The sequence below is a fragment of the Meleagris gallopavo genome, chromosome 16 (assembly GCF_905368555.1).
Source record: "Meleagris gallopavo chromosome 16, MGAL_WU_HG_1.1, whole genome shotgun sequence".
Taxonomy (NCBI): domain Eukaryota; kingdom Metazoa; phylum Chordata; class Aves; order Galliformes; family Phasianidae; genus Meleagris; species Meleagris gallopavo.
The window spans coordinates 4530222-4550586 of NC_139419.1; the positions used below are offsets into that span (position 1 = coordinate 4530222).

At 45.3% G+C, this 20365-nt stretch overlaps 1 protein-coding gene across 3 annotated transcripts in view; it reads left to right on the plus strand.

Moving 5' to 3' along the window:
* The first annotated feature begins 266 nt into the window (after positions 1-266).
* The window catches only part of USP22 (ubiquitin specific peptidase 22), an 87307-nt gene continuing 67208 nt past the window's right edge, over positions 267-20365 (plus strand). The window contains exon 1 of one of the 3 annotated variants that reach the window (XM_085237910.1): positions 267-1022. In XM_085237910.1, coding sequence (XP_085094036.1) covers positions 897-1022 — 126 coding nt within the window. In that variant the 5' untranslated portion in view covers positions 267-896. Of the gene's footprint in view, positions 1023-19038; positions 19059-20365 lie in introns of those variants that run through there. The other 2 variants (XM_085237909.1, XM_085237911.1) reach the window with 2 other exon arrangements.

Sequence of the window (20365 nt, forward strand, 5' to 3'; positions counted from 1 at the left end):
GGGGGGGGCGAGCGGGGAAGAAAAGAAAATAAACCAATGAGATGCCAAAGACGGGCACTTCAGCGGCGGAGCGACGGGCGAGCGAACCAATCGCAGCGCTTCCTCTCTCCCTCTCCGGCTCCCTCCTCGCGGGCGGCGGGGCAGAGCGGGGTGCGCCTACCGCCCCTTCCCCGTTGGTCTGTCCCACTCCGGGCCCGGCGGGCTGGGTTGAGTTAGCGGCTCGGACCATCGCACACGGCGGGCGGAGGGGGGGAGTGCGGGAAGAGAAGAGGAGGAGGAAGGAGACGGCGAAGGAGGCGGGGGGGGGAGGTTTAAAGAGACAGGAGCCGAGCGGGCGGCCGGCTGGGGAGAGGGAGCGGCGGCGGGCGGAGACTCGCCCCTTCCCCACACACGCGCTCCGCTCGCACCGGGGCCGCCGCCGCCGCTTCCAGGCCCACCCCCCTTCCTTCCCTTCCGCTTCTATGAGGTAGAAGGGAGCGGCGGCCACTCCGGGGGCGGCAGCGGCCGCTCTCAGCCGCCGCCGCCTCCTCCTCCTCCGCCTCAGAGAGAGCCCCATCTTTGTGTGCGAGGCAGGGAGAGAGGGAGGGGAGCGCTGCCCGCCCGCCGCCTCCACCGCCGCGCTTTGTTCGGAGCCGGGGGCTCTATGTGCCTGCCGCCCGCCCGGCAGCCCGCGGGAACGGAGGCGGCGGCGGGAGGCGGCGTGAGGAGGGGCCGCAGCCCCTGAGGGCGGCGGCGGCGGGGAGGGAGGGTGGGGTGGCTGGGGGGGGCGCGCGGCCGCCCCGTGCCGTGCCCGCGCCCGTGCCCGCGCGGCCGCCGCCGCCAAGGGGGGGAAGGGGCCGGCAAGCTGCCCGCCGGCCCGGCCCGTCGGCGGGAGGATTGATGTGGGGGGGTCTGACATGAGTCCGCCGGCGGCCGGGTGCTGCCATGTGACCGGCTTCAAGGTGGAGAACTGGAAGCAGAACCTGAGGGCCATTTACCAGTGCTTCGTGTGGAGCGGTTCGGCCGAGACCAGGAAGCGCAAGGTACCGGGGGCGGCCCCATCCAACCCCCCTGCACTCCCTTCCCCTCCTCTCCTCTTCTCTCCTCGGGCCCGTGGTTCCCGGCACGCGGTCGCGGGGGTGGGAGGAGGCGGCCGTGGGTGCCCCCGCGGCGCGGTGCGGGAACGGCGCGGTGCGGGCACGGCTCGGTGCGGGCACAGCGCTGGGGCCGCGCGCCGCCACCTGCCCTGCGCCGCCTTCCCCCTCCCGGGGCCGTTCCGCAGCGCCGCCGCCCCCCGGAGGTGCGGAGCCCTTTTCCCGGAACACGGCGGAGGCTGCGGGGAGGGGAGGGGAAAGAGGGGAGCGGGGGGAGGGGAGAGCCCCGGGGCGATGGGCACGGCCCGGCCCGCGGCGGGGCTTTGTGCCGCAGGGAGGAGTGGGGGAAGGAGGCACAATGGCTGAGAGAGGCGGGGGGGAGTTTAGAGGGGCATTTCTGGTGTTTATTTACATATATATACATATAGTTGGGTTTTTTTTCCTTGAAGATTGGTGGTCATCCGGTTGCAAAATGGGATTCTTGGTGGGGTGGGGTGGGAGAGGAGGAACTGAGAGGGCGGAGGGCACGGAGGGGGGATAAGGAGCGAGCTGGGGGTGCGAGCGCTCGGGGCTCCCGCTGCGCAGCGCCGCAATCCGCCGCGACCAGGGCGGACGTGCCCGTCCCACCTGTGTGCGGCGAACCCGGCCCGGCCGTGTGAACGCACCGCTGAGGAGCCCAACCGGAGCCGCCCGCTGCCCTCCGTGCCGTCAAACTAGTTCGTACTAACAAGTGACTTTGCAGATTTCTGTGGCTGGTGATGTTAATGGCCGAGAAGGGGACTGCAAGAGACGGCGCGGCTGAACTGCGGTCTGGGACGGCCCGCCGGGCTGTGGGCAGCTCTCAAAGAGCTGGAGGTGTGCGTTGGGCTGCGGGGCTGAGCGGCCCGCTGTGTGTGCCCAGGGAATCCCATCTTGCGGTGTTTTACTTAAAGAGGGGAGAATGGAATCACTGATGAGAAATTTCAAAGTTCGTCCCTTGTTTGAGAGCCCTGTAACGTACAGCCAAAGTTGTGTTTTGCGTGGTTAACCCGCTGCAAGCCAGGATAGTGAGGTATGTTAGTCAGAATTTGGGTTTTATTTAACCTTTGTAAGGTGTCAGCATACAAATGGGTTTATGGGACAGGATATTTAGGGCTTAAATAGAGGGGAGTACGTACAAGTGCTGCAGAAGGAAAGAAAGAGTGAGGTAAGGAGGTCTTACAGAGAAATATCGGTTGTATTATATGGGAGCAGGAAACCCAAAATTCATCAGCAAGGTGAACACTTCAGCTTTCATTATTTTGAATGAGGAGCATCCTTTACAGCCCTGGTCTGCTGTTTGTTTGTTTTTTTCAGAAATCTATCACTAGTGATGCGCTTATTATTGCTCAAAAAACAGCTGGCAATAAATGCTCATTGTAATCAATCTGCACTCCCAGCGTCACCTCTTTGGACAGGCAGGCTCATAAGGTGGAGCAGGATGGCTGCAAAATCATCTCATCAAAAGCATCCCTTTCCTGGATAAATGCTAAAAATGCCTTTTGTTTTTAAGCAGATTCCCAGTCTGAAAGTAGTTGGATTCTGAGTTTGGCCAACCTGAGATGTGTGGGAGTAAATCATCACATACAGGGGAGCGTTTTGTGTGCTTGGATTTGGGATAAGTTCCTATATTCATAAAGGTAGAAGGAAGTATGTGAACAACTATGGTGCTTATCTTCTATACACGGTTGTGAAACCTTCCCCTGTGGAATTTTTCTTTGCTCTCCACGTGTATCCCATACATATTTTACATGTCAAACTTCATAGCAGCATTTTCTGGTTTTGGGCACATAATGTGATAACTGGAAAATAACCCGTTGTCCTTTACATAAGATCATATATGTCTCTCTCTATATACATACCTGCAGTATGTGTATATTAGGAGCACAGCCCTGACGTGGTGAGGATATTTCTTGGTGAGAATTCTCATTCTTAGCTCTAATGAAAGCAATGAGGTCAAATAAAGGTTTGGTAGAAGGTGATTCTCATTTTCTGTTGCAAAAACCAGGGACAGTAGCATCCTTCATTTGGCACAGCAAATGTTCACAATATGTAGCTGATCACTAATGGAAGCATTGATTAATTTAACTGTTATTCAGATGAACCTAGCTGTAAAACAACAAGCAAACCCAACCGTTTTGGCTGTTGGTGCTTGGGAGCCAGATGTTAAATTGTTGGGTCTCTGGGCTGCTAATGTTCCATCCCTCCTAGGGCTGTCTTAAAAATCCAGATAGCAGTAGGAACTGCAGGGGGCAGAAAGTGTCCGCTGCTCCTGTTTTACTTACACCGCTTACTGCATTATGCTTTGGAAGACCATTTTGACACTTCTTGCTGCTTGCTATTTGTTTTTAATACGTGCCTTTCCTGAGGATAACCTTTTATGAGCTATAGCCCTCAGTTCAGCGTTCTTCACATCCGGAGTTTTTAATAAAATAGCTGCAAAGCACTGTTTGTAGTTGGAAAGCCATTTCCTGTACCTATACTTGAATTCCCAATCAGAAGGAAGAGGTAATTACGAGTATACCTTTGTTAATGCTGGAATTCTGGTGAAGGGTTTGGGGGTATGTTCGCTTCCAAAGCGTTGTCAGCAGTGGGATTTCAGCTTCCAAAGTGGTGTTCTGCCTCCATGCAGGGGCTGAGCTGTAGCTTTCTGTGCTGTGGCTGAGGCGGTGAGCAGCAGTTGTGCTACGTGCTGTTGTAGGCAGAGCTTTGCTGTAGTGCAAATGTGCTGCTGCTGGTGAAGCCTAAGGGAAGACAAAACCTGAGCATTGTGTTGTTTGAGGTGTGGAATAGAAGGGCTAGAAGAAGTAGTCTGAAGAACAGGTGTTGAAATTGTGGTAATGGTGATTAGGAGCTAGAACCAGCTTTTGGCACTCAGGTAAAGTGGCAGAAAATTGGGGTTGGTCATCTTGGCTTTGGGACTTTGAGCAGCGACTTGATTTGTTTTGTGATATAATGCACTGAATGGATACATGAATACAAGCTTTGCCATCATCTTCTGAAGGTCATGGGCTTTACCTTGAGTATTTTGGTGCAGAAAATACCTCATCCTTAAGGACTTCTCAGAGTGTTACTTAGGTAAATGTGACACCACTACTTCCCATGCAGGAATTACGGACCAGAGAGAAGATGCTAAGAAGAGTTACTGCCAGCACTTTTGGATCAGCTTTTCTCTTTTTGTCTGTAGAGTCACAGTTCGAAAGCTTTGTTTGTTCCTTTACAATTACAGATGAGAAAAATCAGTTTTGCAGTGCTGAACAGTTTCAGTTCTCCATCAGAGCGCATTTGGGCGTGTAGATGCATCTCGTTGTCTTGGAGTTAGTAAGTAATGGCTTCAGAACTTGAAGAGCTGCTGCATTTACAGTTCAGTTCTGTCCTGCTGGACCACATACCTCAGAGGAAAGCTCTCTGCCTAGTTCTGAATGGTTCTTGCTATCACTGCTTGAAAAGGTGCTGGATGACGTGAGTGATGTGGTGGTCATGAGCTCAGCTGTGACAGGCACAAGGTCCTGTCCAAATTGTCAGAATGTTTGTTCTGTACTTCTGACAGCAGATCCCCAAGAATAATGGGCGGTCAGGGGTTGTCTGCTCTGCTCTCTTGCTGGTGGGTGCATTCTAGGTTCTTTCCTTACGTTTTAGAACTTCTCTTGTTCTTCCATTATTCTCTGTTTGCATGGGCACCCCAGGCTATTGATGCTCTCAGGTATGAAGAAACGTTTTTGAATGTAGGTGATGAACTGTCTGTAGATCTCTTCCTCATTCACATGTATGCTTCTGACTTTGTGTGTGTCCTAATAATTCATTGAGAGTTAATTCATAGATACTGGAATCTGAAATCACTTTGATTCATTTTTTTTTAATGTTAAAGGGGAAAAAAAATCTCTCTAACAAGTAAATGCTGTGTCATATTTTCAATAGCAAGTATTGTGGTTCAGTCTACGTTGCTGCATTAAGTTCTTGCTAAGATGACCTTATGTTCAGAGGGTGAGCTGGTGCTGGGACTTCCCGCTGAGTGCCAGGTGAGGTGTGCTTGCTTTCCCCTTGCAGCCTTGCCCCACGTACCTGTCCAGGAACAGGGAAGTGTTGTTTAGGCAAATGCTGAGAGATGGGTAAGCAACCTTACTAACCTGTGCAGCCTTCTCAAACTCAGTATTTTGATTTGTTAAGCTAAAATGTCCTTACTAATTTTTCTTTAATACTTCTAGCATATGCACTAAACTTCTGGATTACAGATCCTATGGAGAATTTAACAGAGGAATCCAGGATTCAAGAAGCTCTTTTTCAGCTGCCTACTCACTTTGGCTGCTCATGTGACCTATGGTTCACTCAGGAAGGATGTTCTTGCCATGTGTCGTGGGGACTGCCTTCCCCCTGAGGGCCCATAAGGAGTGTCAAAATCAACTGCAGTCTTCATTGTTCAGGAGATCTCATAAATGAGCAACCTTCTGTAGTTCTTAACATCTGAGGAGTGGAAAGGTCCTTAAACCTGCTGAAGGTAATGCTCTCTTTCCCCTTGCTGTGCAGATGCAGTCTGTGGTATGGGAGATACCCAGGCATTAGGTTTGCACGTGTGGGATTCTGTTAGCAAAGCCAGACTGGCAGTGTTGTGCTGCATTTATGTCTTTGGCATTGAAGACTGTAATACAGGTCCTTGCTCTTACTGGTGCTCATGCCTGTTGTGTGTCCTACACCATGTTTGTATAAAGAAATAGTTGGTTTCTTGGCCAAAGATAAGGGATTAGTCTTGTGCCATGAACTCTGACGTCATGAATAATTTTTGGGCTGTGGGTTCAGAACCGTCAGAACTTACAGAATCCTTACTTGTCTCTCTTGCTCTCGGATCAACACATGCAGTCTGGTACAAAGGTTATGGAGATCCCTATCATTGAAGCTGACTAATGAATAGTAGTTCTTTATTTCTTTTTAATATGGATGGAGAGACAAAAGAGCAAAGAAAATGAAGACTACTTCCGCATGAAGAAACTTGTATTTCCTTTTGCAGCCATATCAGGAGTAAAAGTTTGCTGGTAGCCAGGTTGCTTTTTTGGGGGTAGTTGTGGCACTTTAAATTTATCTGAAGTCAGTGATCTTATTTGCTACAAGCCTCCTGAAATCTTCAGAGCTCTAAAACCAGAATGACTGCTAATTGTGTGAAGGCAAGCAGAGCAGAATTGGTTTGCTTGAATTGCTGGACAATCTGTTGAGCTTTATTTTAAGCCATCAAAGCTTTAAACTCCAAACAAAGGCTAGCTGAAATCCTCATTTTTGTTTCAGACTTTAATCTGTAGCTCTGACGTGAAACTGGAACTGCAAATCGTTTCCGAACCTTCTACCCTCTTTCTTTCTTTTGAGGATTTTCTGTCTTGGTGACCAGAGGAACAAGTCAGTTGGTGAATGCTGCAGATGGACAGTGCAAGTCGCTGCTCGTGGCTTCTTCTGACTTACTACTCCTTGAATCTTTGAGCAAACAAAAGTTCAGTTCCCTTTGGGATGTGCTCTGGGGATCCTGCTTTGTAAAAAAAAAAAACCAAAAAAACAAAAAAGCAAAAAAAAACTGTGGTAAATGTTAGTGTAAACCTTGTGATGGCTCATCTGTTTTAAACCAGAGAAAGATGAACTCAGTTGTAATGCTTACGTTTCTCATATTAAACCTAGCACTAGGTTTTTCTTGGTTTTTGCATGATTGACTTGGGGCTGAGATTTCTTGCTCCTGTTTCCTGGTAGGTAGGTAGGCATAGAGCTCTTGCCACCCGTTCATTGAATTTCCTTTAATTGATGGCTGCTTGATTTTATTTTTTTTCTGGTATGTTCATGGTTCATTCTTGGTTCTCCAGGTATTTCTGATGCATGACAGCATTGAGAGTGTGAAGAAATATATATGATTTTTTGCTTATTTATCAGTTGTAGTAACACAGTAGGAAAGGCACTCTGAAGGTGACCTGTATGTGTCTTGCTGGACTTGCTAGAAATACGTTCTTACAGGAGAGTCATCTTTGGCAGAGCCTTTCTGGATGTGGAGACAGCAAGAAGTGCCTTGAGCAGCCACCTCCAGCCTCTTGTGAAGCGATGGGCAGTGGAGTTTAGTGAGGCTGTGATGACATGAGGGTTTGCTGTGTGAGCCCGGCCTGTGTTGTCAGCAAGCAGCCCTGGAGTGTAGGGAGAGCCATATGTTACCCAAGAGAGCTGAGTTGGGAACCTTCCTGTAGCAGAAGCAGTTCTAAGAGCTGATAGATGTATTCTGACTGGTTGAAAGCTGCGTCTTGGTAGTTGTATTCTGTTGCATATTGATTTGGCAGTCCTTTATGTGCAGCCTGCTTAATTTCAGAGAAGAACTTTGCTGCATTTGCTGCTAGTACAATCAATGCTGTAGGAGTGAGTCACTGCAAAGTTAACCTCCGTTCTGTCTGGTTCAGAACACATTTCCAAACGGTGATACCACATTGGTGCAGCTTGTATAGCAGCTTCAGAGTGGTGCCTGGTTTGCCTCAGTGCTAAGGCAGCCTTTGCTGTGATGGTATCTCCTGTTTTAGAAAAATACTCACTTTTATCTATTTCAAGACCTATTTGATAATGAGCAAAGTGAGCTGTTACCAGACACCAGTTGACTTAAAGTAACCTGAGATTCACTTTATCAGTAGGTAACAGATTAGCAAACAGTCTGTCTCCTCACAATCTTTTGTGTCTGAAATAAAGCAAATACTCAGTCTTTTTGCAGCCACCTAGTTGTGCAGAGCATTAGTTGAGGTTTTCTCAAAGCTCATCAGTTATTTGTAACACTACTTGAAAATTCCCTTTTTTTTTGTGCGTCTCTGCTGCTTTTCCAAGTTGGTAAAGAGTTGTGGGTTTTTTGTTGGTTTTTTTTTTTTGCCTTCTTCCTTTCCTGTGCTTAATGGAGCTTGAAATTAACATGACTCTGCTTGTCTGTCTTGTGCACAGTCGGTGATGCCAGCCCATCCCTGGGAAACATTCCTGTGAAGGTCCACAGTGTGCTAAATCTGTCATCAAATGAAAAGAATGGGTCCTAGGCAAGGTGACACTGCAGGAAGGGTGACATGGTACCAAAAGTTGTTTGCAACATGTTTAGCAGATGCACTATTTTTTTTAGCTTAAATATTGGGGCCAGGGCAAATTGTGATGTCCCGTAACAAATGCTGACAGCAATAAACATGTCAAATCTATTAAACATCCTCGCAGTATCAACAGTGGTGAGAAGCAGCTGGTTCAGCATGGTGCTGCCTTCATGGTGAGTGTGACAAGAGCTCATGTGCCACCCCACGCCCAGCCCTGCTCCTCTGCCATGCTGCTGTGCGCTGGTGGTTGGCTGCCACTTGAATTTACTCAGCGAGATGTGTTTGTGTAGAATTAAATTGTAGAGATGATTAATCTGGTTTTCATTTAAGAGATTGTTAGAAAAATCTCATCTTTTTTGTTATGCTTTTAGCCTGGAGTATTGTGGTGCAGCTCTTGGCCCTGTATGTTAAACTAATTGTTGTTCTTCATGCGCATGTCAATTCACTATTTAGAAAGAAATGTGTATAACACTAAAAATTACAAAATGAGAAATAACAATAATTCCTTTTGCCTAACCCATGAAAGGCCCAGCAATGTTTGGATACAGTTGGGTGGTGTGGTTGATGGGGGTATCAAACACCGATGTGACATTGTGTTCCATCCCTAGTGATTGCACTGCAGTTTCACTCAGCAGTGTGCATCTGAGGCCAGATCCCTCCAGAAAAGGACCACTTAGATTTATCTTTCTGAGTTTAATGTCAAGGCGTATGTGTACATTTTGCTTCTGTTTTCTATGAAGTGCAGGCATGAATTGTCTTAGTGCAGTGTTTGTTGGTGCAGAGAGAGAGAAAACAGCATCCATAACCTTTGTCTTGTATTCACTTGCTGGCATCACAGTCATTTCTACAGGAAAGAAAATCCCAAAACCAAAAAGCCATTCTTCCCCTTCCCTCCTTATGCATTCAGATGTGTTCCTATACACAAGTCAGATTTTAAAGGACATTCTTTAGGATAAACTTGCCAAATAAAAGTAAGATTTATCTTGCACCAGATGTATGGCAACTCTGTAAGTGAAGACAGCTGAGATAGCTGACTCATTCCAGTACCTCATTGGTGTTAGGTGAGCTTTTGTGACCCTGTGCCCTCTGGTGACAAATGCAACATTTGTCTTAAGGCTGTATGTTTTTCTTTGCCTTGCTGTGCTGCGTTATCCTCATAGTAGTGTCCAATTTTGTTCTTAAGCTTTATTGCTATCCTGCTTGACTGCTGTTGAGCAGGGTGAAATCCTCACATAGCCGTTGCTTTTATGCATTGCAGATTTGTCATGCTTGCTTAGTAGGTATTCCTCCCACCCTGTTAATTATTAGGTATGTTTAAAAGTTGTGTTAATTCTTTCCTAATTCCTGATAGCAGTTTGTGCTCACGGTGGTGGGGTGATCTTAACAGTGATGTGGAGAGCAGAACAGGCAAAGGAGTAAAAGTAGTTCCGTGAGTTCTGTGTGTAAAGAGGAACAAGGATTTTTCTGTCACTGTAAGGCTGTTCCATGAGGAAATTGAACTTAAACTTCATCCAGGAGAATTTCGTATTAATATTTGTAATGATTTTTGTTGTCACGTAGTAATTCTGTGACTTTTGACTTTGTGATGCTTAATGTTTGTGATGCCCCCAGTAAATCCGCTTTTCTGTCTGTATCTCTTTCCAGCTTTCTGCATTGATTCAGTTATCAGAATCGATTCAGACTTGCACATGCAGAGGAGTTGCTATCCATCACTTGTTTGCTAATTGAAGGGGCCTGAATCGCAAAGTGCAGTGGAGTGTTTCCAGAGTTCTTAAATACATGGAGTAGCAGTGTGTGTTTGTGAAATAGAGCCAAGTTTAAAAATGAATAATGCACGTGGAGCATGAATGAGTTCACTTCATGGTGCTAAATAATGTTTTTGTCCATCCACATGGTTAAGTATTTAGCTAAAAGGAAATGTAAGGGAAGAGATCATGATACATCTGAACTCCCAGGAACGTGTCATAACTGGAGTGCTGTTTTTTTCAGGCCCTTTCTGAAAGATTTTGGGCAGCAGGAGGTGGAGTTTTGTCTTCTTTGAAGGGCTGTGTTCTGCAGAAGTCTGACTGTGGAAGAAGCATTCAGCTGGAAACTCCAGTGCAGCAGTAGCCTGAAGAATGACTATTACAGCAATTCGTTGTAAAGGAAGCAGTTCAGTTCTGTCAGCACGTTGTACCTCTGAGTTGGAGCTGTTTTGCAAACAAAAGGTTTTGAGCAGTGGTAAAAAACACAGAAAAGTGATGGCAAGTTGGAAAAAAAGTAAGTTAGCAAATCGGACTGACTTTAAATGCCTGAGTTAATGTGTAAAAACTAGTGATACCGCTGGTATTAGCGAGCCACATATGTGTGCTGGAATTGGCAAATGGTTTGAGTGGAAAAAGTGGCATTCAGATATGGTAGGGATGTGCAGTAGCCAGGCAGTATTTGACTCGAGGAGTGTCTGGACAGTGCTCTCAGACACAGGATTTGGATTATGGTTGGTGTTGTGTGGAGCCAAGAGTTGGACTGGATGATCCTTATGGGTCCCTTCCAACTCGGGATGTTCTGTGGTTCTGTGACTCACCGGAGGAGCAAGAGATGAGAAGTTTGGAGCTTTCTGTGCTTACTGCTGAAGGTTGGCAGCTGAGAAACTCCAGTGCCTTAACTGTGGGTCTGCCTTTCCTTAGCAATGTAAGGAATCACCAGCACCTGTCTGCGTGTTATTGCTGTCACTCCGTGCTGGTGCAAGTGTGCCATGAACCAGAAAGGACAAGAGATAAAGATGGGGGGGAAAAAAGCTGTGGGCTTGGAGATGTGCTGTGTGTCAGTGTGGGGTTGAATGAGAGGCTGCACAGCTGGTAGCTGGAGGGGAGGAATGATGGGAGAGAACCCAAGATTCTGGGATTGCTGATGCACGCCATCCATGGAGGTGCCTGAGACTGTGGATGGGCCCTGGGCAGCCTGAGCTGGTGGGATGACCTGCTCATGGTGGGCTGGGGCTGGAGGGGCTATAAGGTCCCTTCAGCCCAACCTTCTGTGGTTCTCTGACTTCCAGCTTTCATGCTGTGGTTGCTTTTGTGGGTGTGCTAACGTGCTGAGTCGGAGAGCTGAAACTACTCTGATGTTGTGTAGTCGTGAGAACTTTTTCCTGTATGCAAATAATTTGCTCCTGCTCCAGTTTCCTTGTGAAAAATAAATGAACCAGAGAGAGTAGAATGCCTGTAATTTGTGATCAGCTATTACAGAAAATCTGCTTTTTGCATTACATTTAATTTAATGAAATGAATAGTGTTTTTCTGTGTAATCAAGTTATGAGCACTTGTTTCCCTCTTTAACAGGCCTGCCTCTAAGTTCAGATTTTATCCTTTATAATCAAACCCCGTGAAGATGTTTTAACTTTCTTGAATAATGATGGTGATTATTATTTTTGTTTAAACTATCTGGTCACAGAGCACGTGGCTCGCTCGTGCCACGCACAGTTGAGGAGGATGGGATAATGGGATTGTAAATTAGCTATTTATGGTACTGGCTTTCCTCTGGCCTACTCCCTTGTGCAGTCTAGAGCAGCCCGAAGGCCGTTCCACACGCTGCCAGCTGGCTGCAGCCCTGGGGGATCACTGTGGCAGATGGAGGCGGCAGGAGCAGCGCAGAGCCCGATGCGTCCTGGGGTCTGGGAGAGGTGTGGGCGCCCACAGCCCCACCAGGGCAGGGTCAGGGCTGGTGCTGCCTTTGTCCCTCTGGGGCTGGGAAAGCCTGGGAGGGCTGGGAGAGCCCTGGGTTCTGCTTTTGGGATGCGTGCTATGAGATTTGGCTTTTGATGTGTTTTGAGTGCGTTAGCACCTCTTTTCTTTTTCCTAGTTTTATGCTGCCTTCCTGTGTTCGAGTGCTGCGTTCTGCAGCTTGTACAGCCAATCAGATCAATAACTTAATGTTGAGCTGCTATGATGCTGCCTGTTTTTTCCTCCACTGCTGAAAAAATATCTATCTATCCAGAAAACAAAGTTTGTTAACACCGATCCACTTTCTTTTTTATTTTAAAAATACCCTTCATGTTGTTACCTGAGGAACTGCTTTAAGCGTGCTCAAAATGGAAGATTTCAGAAGTTTTTATTACTTCATTTTTTGAGGTGACTTTCTAGTTCTCACAGAAAGTTATTCTGCAGAAAACTGGAGTGATCTGTAGCTGGTGCTGCAGTAGGTAGGCCTGGTCCAACTCAGCCCTGCAGCTCTGTTCATACTTGGGAATGAGCTCCAGGACAGCATAGTCTTCCAGCAGCAGCAGAACAGCCTCACCTGCAAGTGTTCTTCGTGAAAAAACATGTTTGATTTCAGTCTAGTGCAGGTGAGGGTAGCAACCATGTGAAACACCTTGAAGAATGCTATTAACCGATGGTTGCTCAAACAGATGTTTTCAGGCGGAGCTCAGAGATGCAAACTACCTGATGCTTCATCGTTCTCTTGCCCCAGAAGGCATTAGTCTCATTGCCTCATTAATGCAGATGACACTTCTAATCCAGCAGCCCAAGATAGCTGTCAAGCCTGGATTTTACTCTGATGGCATTTGCTGCACAGATAGTTCATATAACACAAGATTCTGACCTGCAGCTTGGGGGGGGAAATGGCTCATAGGCTTATTTTTGTCAGATTTCTTCAAGTATCTGATCTAAATAAGCCAATAAATTCAATACAATAGTGTATAAAAAGGCTTTCATCTCCTCAGAACAGTGTGCAGTCCTTGAGAATTAAAAACAAACCAAAGCAACACAACGTGTGGTGGTACCATGGTTCCACACGGTGCATGGACAGCCCTGCCCTCCAGTGACACCCTGTGCTGGGGGAGGGAGCTGTAAGTGAATGGGCCACATAAAGCATTGCCTCACGTCTTCTCCTTATGTAGCATTTCCTGCTGTTGGAGACAGTGCAGTAAGTTTTTGTTGGAATTGATGAGGTTTGATTGGTTTTGTTCCTTTGAGTGGTTCATTGTAGATGGCAGCAGAGAGTGCAGCATATGAGAGCTGTGAATTAGGTGGTGCTTCATCAAGTTGTGTTCTGGAGCAGTCTGGTGAAGATGAAGGGGTAGAGCTCTGCCCCAGAGGACTGAAACTTGTGGGCACTGTGCACAGATCTGTGTCCTTAGATGAGTTTTGGTCTTCTCGTCCAATAGTGTTGACTTTATCACTGAAAGCCAGCATTCAGAGCTCTAGGTGTGCTTCCCTGATTCCTTTCCAAAGCAGATTATCCCAAGCTGACTTCAATTAACAGTCTGCTTCATTCGGTGATTACTCCTCTTTGCTGGACAGTTTTGCCACATTGTTACATGGTGATGCTATAAAACTCAGGGAATCTAAACATCCTAGCAAGATAGGGCATGAATTCTGATCATTTGCTTAAAAATTTTCAATACGTTTTATAATGCAATTATAACTGGAATATTCTCTCATTTGAGAGTTCAGAGGTCTATTGTATCTATTTGAGGTACATGTGATGCCATCAGGCTGCTCCTGTCACTGTAAGCGTGCTTCTGTATCCAGTTTGTACTAATTGTAAATTCAAGCATCTTTATTTTTTAACAGGTTGAATCCTTTTGTCCTGATTTTCCTCAGCATCGAATCCCACAGCCTCACCTTTTCATATGCTGCCAGTCATACAGCTTTAGCTTCTGGGGCTTCAGTGTTTCCTTCAAGTTAAGGTCTTGGGATTAGAACACTTAATCTGTGAAGTCAATTCTATCAGTGTTAATATTTTATATTTCTTCTTGTTCTTGAAGCAAACTACAGCTGCGCTGTAGGTGTAGCTGATGCTTGGTGGAATCTCTTTATAGGAAAAAATCTTTCAAATGAGATCACAGAGCAGAAGGTGTGCTTTACAGCTCTGCCAATTTTGCAGAGCAAAAGGAGGTCTCAATATGATGAGGCTGCAAGCAGGAAGGAGGTGGCACCATGATTTTCTCAGCTTTGTGGCTTTTCTTCTCCTTGTATTTTTTTTTGTATTAACTTCCATAAGAAGCTTTGTTGTCAGGTTTCTTCTCTTTGTGGTCCGTTAGCTGGAAAAAAGGGGTGGAGGGCTGTGAGTCTGCCAGGCAGCAGCCTGTAGTGCTGTTGGTTTTGGTGTGATGTGAGCTGTGGCCTCCTGTGAGGCTGGAGCTGGCTTTGTTCTGCGTGTAACTTGCAGGTAATGGCACGTGGTGCTGCGGGACGCAGGTCTGACAGACGCTGTAGGTAGGTGTGAGTAACGCTCCTCACTGCATTGGTTGCTTCTCTCCACAGATTGCCTGTAGTTTTTGGAGCAGTGAACGTCATGTCAGGTTGGTTTGTCTGGATGCTCAGATGTTTCTGCATTAGCCAGAAGCCTGTTGGGTTCTTCTCCCTTGTAACTCTTCTTTAGAGAGCGTATCCTTCGTTATAGGCAGTGTCTTTCTCCATCCATACCTGGAGTTTCACTTGATGGCCTTCTTCATCTGTACACTGCCTTTCTCCCTCAAAATTATCAGTTTGTTTACAGTTTAGACAAATGTCTGCATTTTGTGCTATTAACCCCTTACTGTGTGCTCACCCTTTCAGGTCCGATCCCACAGTGCTGCTCCTGGCACTATCTGAGCACGCTGCTCTTGGTGCCAAGGTTGTAAGTGTTAATCTTGCTGCAGACTGGGGTGATAATTCAGTGCTGTCACAGCAACACATGCTTAAAGTTGCTTCTTGCCAGATATGTTGGCTATATGCTCACCAGAGAAAATTATTTCAGGAGTCTTATTGCGTAGCCATGTGCTGTAGAACTCATGCAGTCAGCCTCCCTTCCCCTTGTTTATGGCTGTTCTGACTTTGGGGAGAAGGACTGTTGTCCAGTGAAATGCATTTCTGTGGAGCATGAGTGAAGAGGTGGGTGAACTTCTGGTCATGGGTAATGCTTCTGGTTGTGCCTCGAGGGTAGCTGTGTTTGGGCTGAAAACGACAGAAGGCTTTTAAGGTAGGTTGGGTGGAATTGAAAAGGGAATTTAACAGTGCCCCCTGTGCTGTTTTGGTTGTGTGGTCTGCAATAGCTAGGTATTGTGAATGCTTTACATTTTCCTTAAAAATGTGCTAGTAGATTGGTTTGATTCTGAGGAATTGTAACTTTTCTTGCCCCCATATCTCTACAGTTTTCTGAAAGACTGGCACATCTGGGTGCTGGCCTCTAAGAGACTACTTCAGCTAGGTTAAGCTCTTCTAATGTGACCTCACTTTGAATGTTTCTTCTGTAAATGCCCAAGGATACATATCTTACTCTACTATTTATGGCTATAATTTACAGAGGCTATATTGTTATTTGGGCTAGTTGGAAGATGCTGCTGTAACACAGATCGCAGAGTAGAGGTCATCGTTGTTACTTGCTCACATCTGTCCCTTGTAAGTATTCTGGGGCATCCACACCAGGGCCTGTTCTGTCTCTGGGATGCTGTAGGGCTAAGAAAAGGGGAACGGATAGCTTTTTGGTCCACTATCTAAGGTCACCCAGAACAACTTAGGATTTGCCCTCGTGCTGCTGCTAAATGTAGGTTACTTAGTGTGGAACTTCTGAGGGGGGGAACCCACAACATCCTTCAGACAGTGTAGATTGACTGGCAGGGAAGTGGGGCTTGCCTTTGTTCAGTACGAGGTAAACTGACTGATGCTTTTCCCAGCATATTTCCAGCATCAGTGTGATTATACGGAGTGGCAAAGTTTTGCATCACTGATAACTCCATTGTCTCTTACTTTTTAGAGAAGTTGCTGTGGAAGTTAAATTATTCTGAATGCGCTCTGCTGGTCAAGATCCAGCACAAATGAGGTCAGGAAGGTTTGCTCCAGCATCACACACGTTATACCTGTCATGCTGCCTTCCCTATTTTACCTTCTTGGTCTTAATTATTTGCAGTGCTACATTGTAAGAAGCTCTCTTGAAAACCAGAACTAGGTGAACCACCTCTTTACTTGGCAGGGATAGCTCTTAAGCAACTTGAGATACTCTTGAGAAGGTCTGAGGCAGTGCTCTCACATTCTTTTTCTAATCCTGCTGTAAAGCACAGACAATGTATTTGTCCACAGAACGCTGCGTGTTTATAACCATAGAAACAGAGCGAGAGATCAGAACTAGAAATCTATATGGGATCTCATTTAATGCTTTTGCTCTCATCTTTGTGAGATTACTGATCTGCAATTGAAATAGTTTCCTTGAAAATCCCCTGTTTGTACATCAAGCCTTTAACTGTTCTTTCAAGTGAAGTATGCCAATACAGTTCAGGTTTTTGCTCAGGTAGAAGGTGTAAGGATTCACCTTTTCTCCTTCACTCCCATGTTTTCCCTTGTTATTCCCATCCTGATGCAGTGGTTTGTGTGTGTTTATTAGATGACATTTTTCAATATGCTTTAAGAACCCAGCCAGCTTTATCCTGCATTTCCCTTTGGAGCTGGCTAATGAGAGAGGAGTTGAATTCTCTGTATTATTTCTGGCCCTCACTGCCGTGTCTGAGTGAATGATAGATTGAGGTGGAACCTGCATTGCCACGTGCATTATGTATGATAAATTAATTACTGGTACCATTTCTGTGAGTGCAGGAATGGGGGTTTGTTTAGAACAAACTGCAAGATCAGTTCTCTGTTCTTAGCATGAGACAGATTGCACTGTGGTTATTTTTAATACCAGATGCATCTTCATTTTCTTTTTACCAATGTTGAGCATGCATAAATTTTTGCTACTCTGTTAATTTCAGGAAGGGGTCTGGAGTTTTTAATGAGCCATTAGTATACCAGCTAGTACCCTAACCAGCAGATAGTGTTGGTGAGTACATCTTCCTTTAGGAAACAAGGAAACAAACTAGTAAAGGACACTGTAAAACATACACCTCATCTGCCACTGAACATTTGTTGGTATGATGGGAGCAGTAATTAAGAGTTCTCAAAAACTGTTGATAGTGTGGGGAAGAACAAGGAGAGAAAATAATGATATATTATGATAAAATAATGTTCAGGTATGGCTGTGCCTTTATATCTCAAAGATGAAATATGGTTTTGGCTTGATTCTGCCCTAAGTGCTCCTGGTGGTACAGCTGGCTCCATCTGCCCAGTGCGTGTGGCAGAAGTTCTTCCTGCACAGGATTCTCAGCAGGAGTCCGTGGTGCAGGCACTCTTGGCTAAGTTTCCTTTCCCCAAAGGGTGTAATTATGTCAGCAGTAATTATTGTGTAGATTTAGCCTCCTGCTTGTGTGAACACAGATCATCCTCATGGATGGACCTTCATTTTTGCTTGGTGGTTTTGTTATTTTAAATACTTACATTCTGTGCAAAGCATGTGCATTTGCATCTTAGAAGTAACTGACAGCTTCCTCTGTTGGCACGTGCCTGTGCTGAAATTCAAATACATCTCTTTAAAAGCAAATTTTATCAGTCTGAAAAGCTGGAAGGTGTCATTGTGGCTGCAGGTCAGATCTGCTGCTGCCACCAACCTGTTTTGGTTTTTTGTTTCCTCCCAGTCATGTATTTACTGATGGGAAGGCAGTTGACAGTAGCTTTTTTTTGATTGGAAAACCAAATGAGTATATTTTTACTTCCCTCAAAAGCAGCGCTCATGGTATCTAATGTCTGTTTATCACTTCTTAAACAGAGAAATTATGGAAACACTGCTCAGTGTACTAATTTTCTATGGCTTTTTTTTCTTTCTAATTACTCCATTGATTTCAAAGTGTAGATTTGTGGCAAAGTACACCAGGGTATATTTGAACAAAATACAGAGCAATAAAATTGTGATTGTAATTCGTGTCTGATGATGAAGGAACAAAGCATTACTGTTATTAGTGTTGCTAGCAGCCTTTTGCTGAGTGTGGCTGCTTCGTTAACCTTCTTCACCCAGCTCTCATCTGCGGGGCAGTGCCCAGCATTGTGTTGTTTTTGGTGGTGGTTCTGACTCTGAGCTGTGTTGCTGTTACCCACGCAGCGACTTCATCTATGCTGTTTTACTGAAAATGCAGATAATTCCTGTAAATGGCTTTAGAAACTATTTCTCATTTCAATACCAATCTCATGGAGGAGTGCTACAGAACTTTATCTCTTATCACCAGAGAGCAGAACTGTGTGATGAGAAAATGTTTTGGTGTTTGGAGGCCTTAAGAACACGCATTTATTCCTTTTGGTGGTGCTGCTGCTGGTTGTAAATCAGGCATTTCAGCTGATAGAAACATTTCCAAGTTTTCTTTTTTTTCTTTTTAAGTCTAAATTAAAATTAAAATATCCCTGTGATGGATTTTTGCCTTCGGTTAATTTCATTTCTGTGTGACTGTACATTTTTGTTTGGCTCTATGTGTGTATGGTCAAACAATGGTGTAGATGTATATAAAAAATGAGTCCAACAACAGTAACGTGATAATAGAATCAATGGTAATTTGCTTAACCTTGGGAAGGAGAAGCTGAGAATGGTAATACAAGATACTTATGATGTGTGTATCCAGTGTAATACAGAATCTTCCTTCTCTGCCTCGTAAGGATCACGTTCACTAATTTAAAGGTTAATTGACAAACATTCATGGTTGTCCATGTTTTGTCAGAGCAGTGTGCTCTGGCCACATACAGGACTATTTTTCTCTTTATCTTTCTGTGTTCGTTTCTTTGGATGTTTGTAGCTGTTGGTGTTCTGTCTCCTCTTCTTTGGTTTAAAGAGGAACTTAGAATTATGATGATTATTATTAACTGTGTAATATCAATGGTTACTCTGAATTTCCTTTCCCCTTTATGAGAGTGTTTGCCAGCATAAGAGCTGCCTAAGTCCTTCTGAATACAGAACTGCTGTCCATTGAAATAGCTGCTGTTTCTGACTTTCTTTTTCCCCAGTAGAAGCAGAGTCTAGCTGCCCGTGAAGAGAGAGTATCTCCTTTTGCTGTAAGGATGGAAAGATGAAACTGCCTCAACACAAGGTGAATAGAGCTGGTAGTGTGTTTGTGAATGCGTGCAACTCTGCACCGCCTGCACCCCGAGAGTCCAGTTCAGAACCGTCAGAGTTGTGGTCGCTTCTCACGCTGCTGTGCTTTTGGGGTGCTGTTCTTTCCCTCTTCCAACAGTGTGCCTCAGGAAGACGAATAAGGGAGGGCACAGACTTGTCAGTTAACTTTGTTTGGAAAAGCTTCATTTTTGTGTTGAGTGTTAGAGACAAAGTTTGACCGGTTTGCAAAATACGAAGGGACTCAATTTTGTAGTCGATTTATGGCTGAGATAATGGAGGATTTGTTGTAAATTCTCCAAAACCTTGTTTTGTGCTGAAAGCATGGTGTAATGGTTGGTGAGGGTGAGCTGTGTTCTGAATATTTATCAAACATAGCAAATGTGTATTTCAAGGTGTTACAGCTGACCGGCTGATAATGCTTGCAAATCCTTTCTGGTAATAATAATCCCTTCTCTGAAGAACTGCAATACAATCTGCTATCTCCAAACAGACTTCTGGTTATTTCAACCTATTTTCTGCTCATCATATGGTCTTAGATAACTGAAATTGATTGTATTTCCTCTTCTTTCTTCTCTTTACCTCTTCTCTGAGTCCTCAGATACCTGATTTTTGCATTCCAAATAGATTATTTGAATCAAACAATTATTCATACAACTTGTCTCTTCTGCTTTATGTTACAGTGCATGCACACCCAAGTACTCTTGAACTCTTCTGATAAGATAAACTATAAATTACATTTGAATAGGTTTTTTTCTGAAAGCATTCTGTAGCTCTGCTGTACAGATGATCTTTTGGTAAGTGAAATGTTACTTCTCTTAATTATTAGTGCTAATGGACGTGCTGTGAGCCCAGTGTTTGCTGATGTCACCGAGAATCAGACGTGCAGTAACTGCAGTTCTGTCATCTGAATGCATCCATCTCATCTGCATGAGTACTTTTATTGGCAATCAGCTGTACTGCACAAGTAGACTGTCTTCATTCCCTTCTTTAAGCATGGTCTGCAGGCAGCGTTATTTCTGCAGCACCAAACACTCCTGATTTGTTTGGTGTGTGTGCTCCGGAAGGCTCTCTGTAGCTGATGAACATCTTGCAGTCTTTATGCATTTATTTCTTTTTTTGAAAGGTCTGCCTGCTTTTAGAGAAACTGATAAGCTTCTGTCCAGATGCGTAATGAGAACTGCCAAATGTCCATAGCATTAATAGAAGTAGACGTAAATGGAGCAAAGCCTCTGCAATAACATACATTTTTCCCTTCATACAAACTGTACCAGGGTTCACATA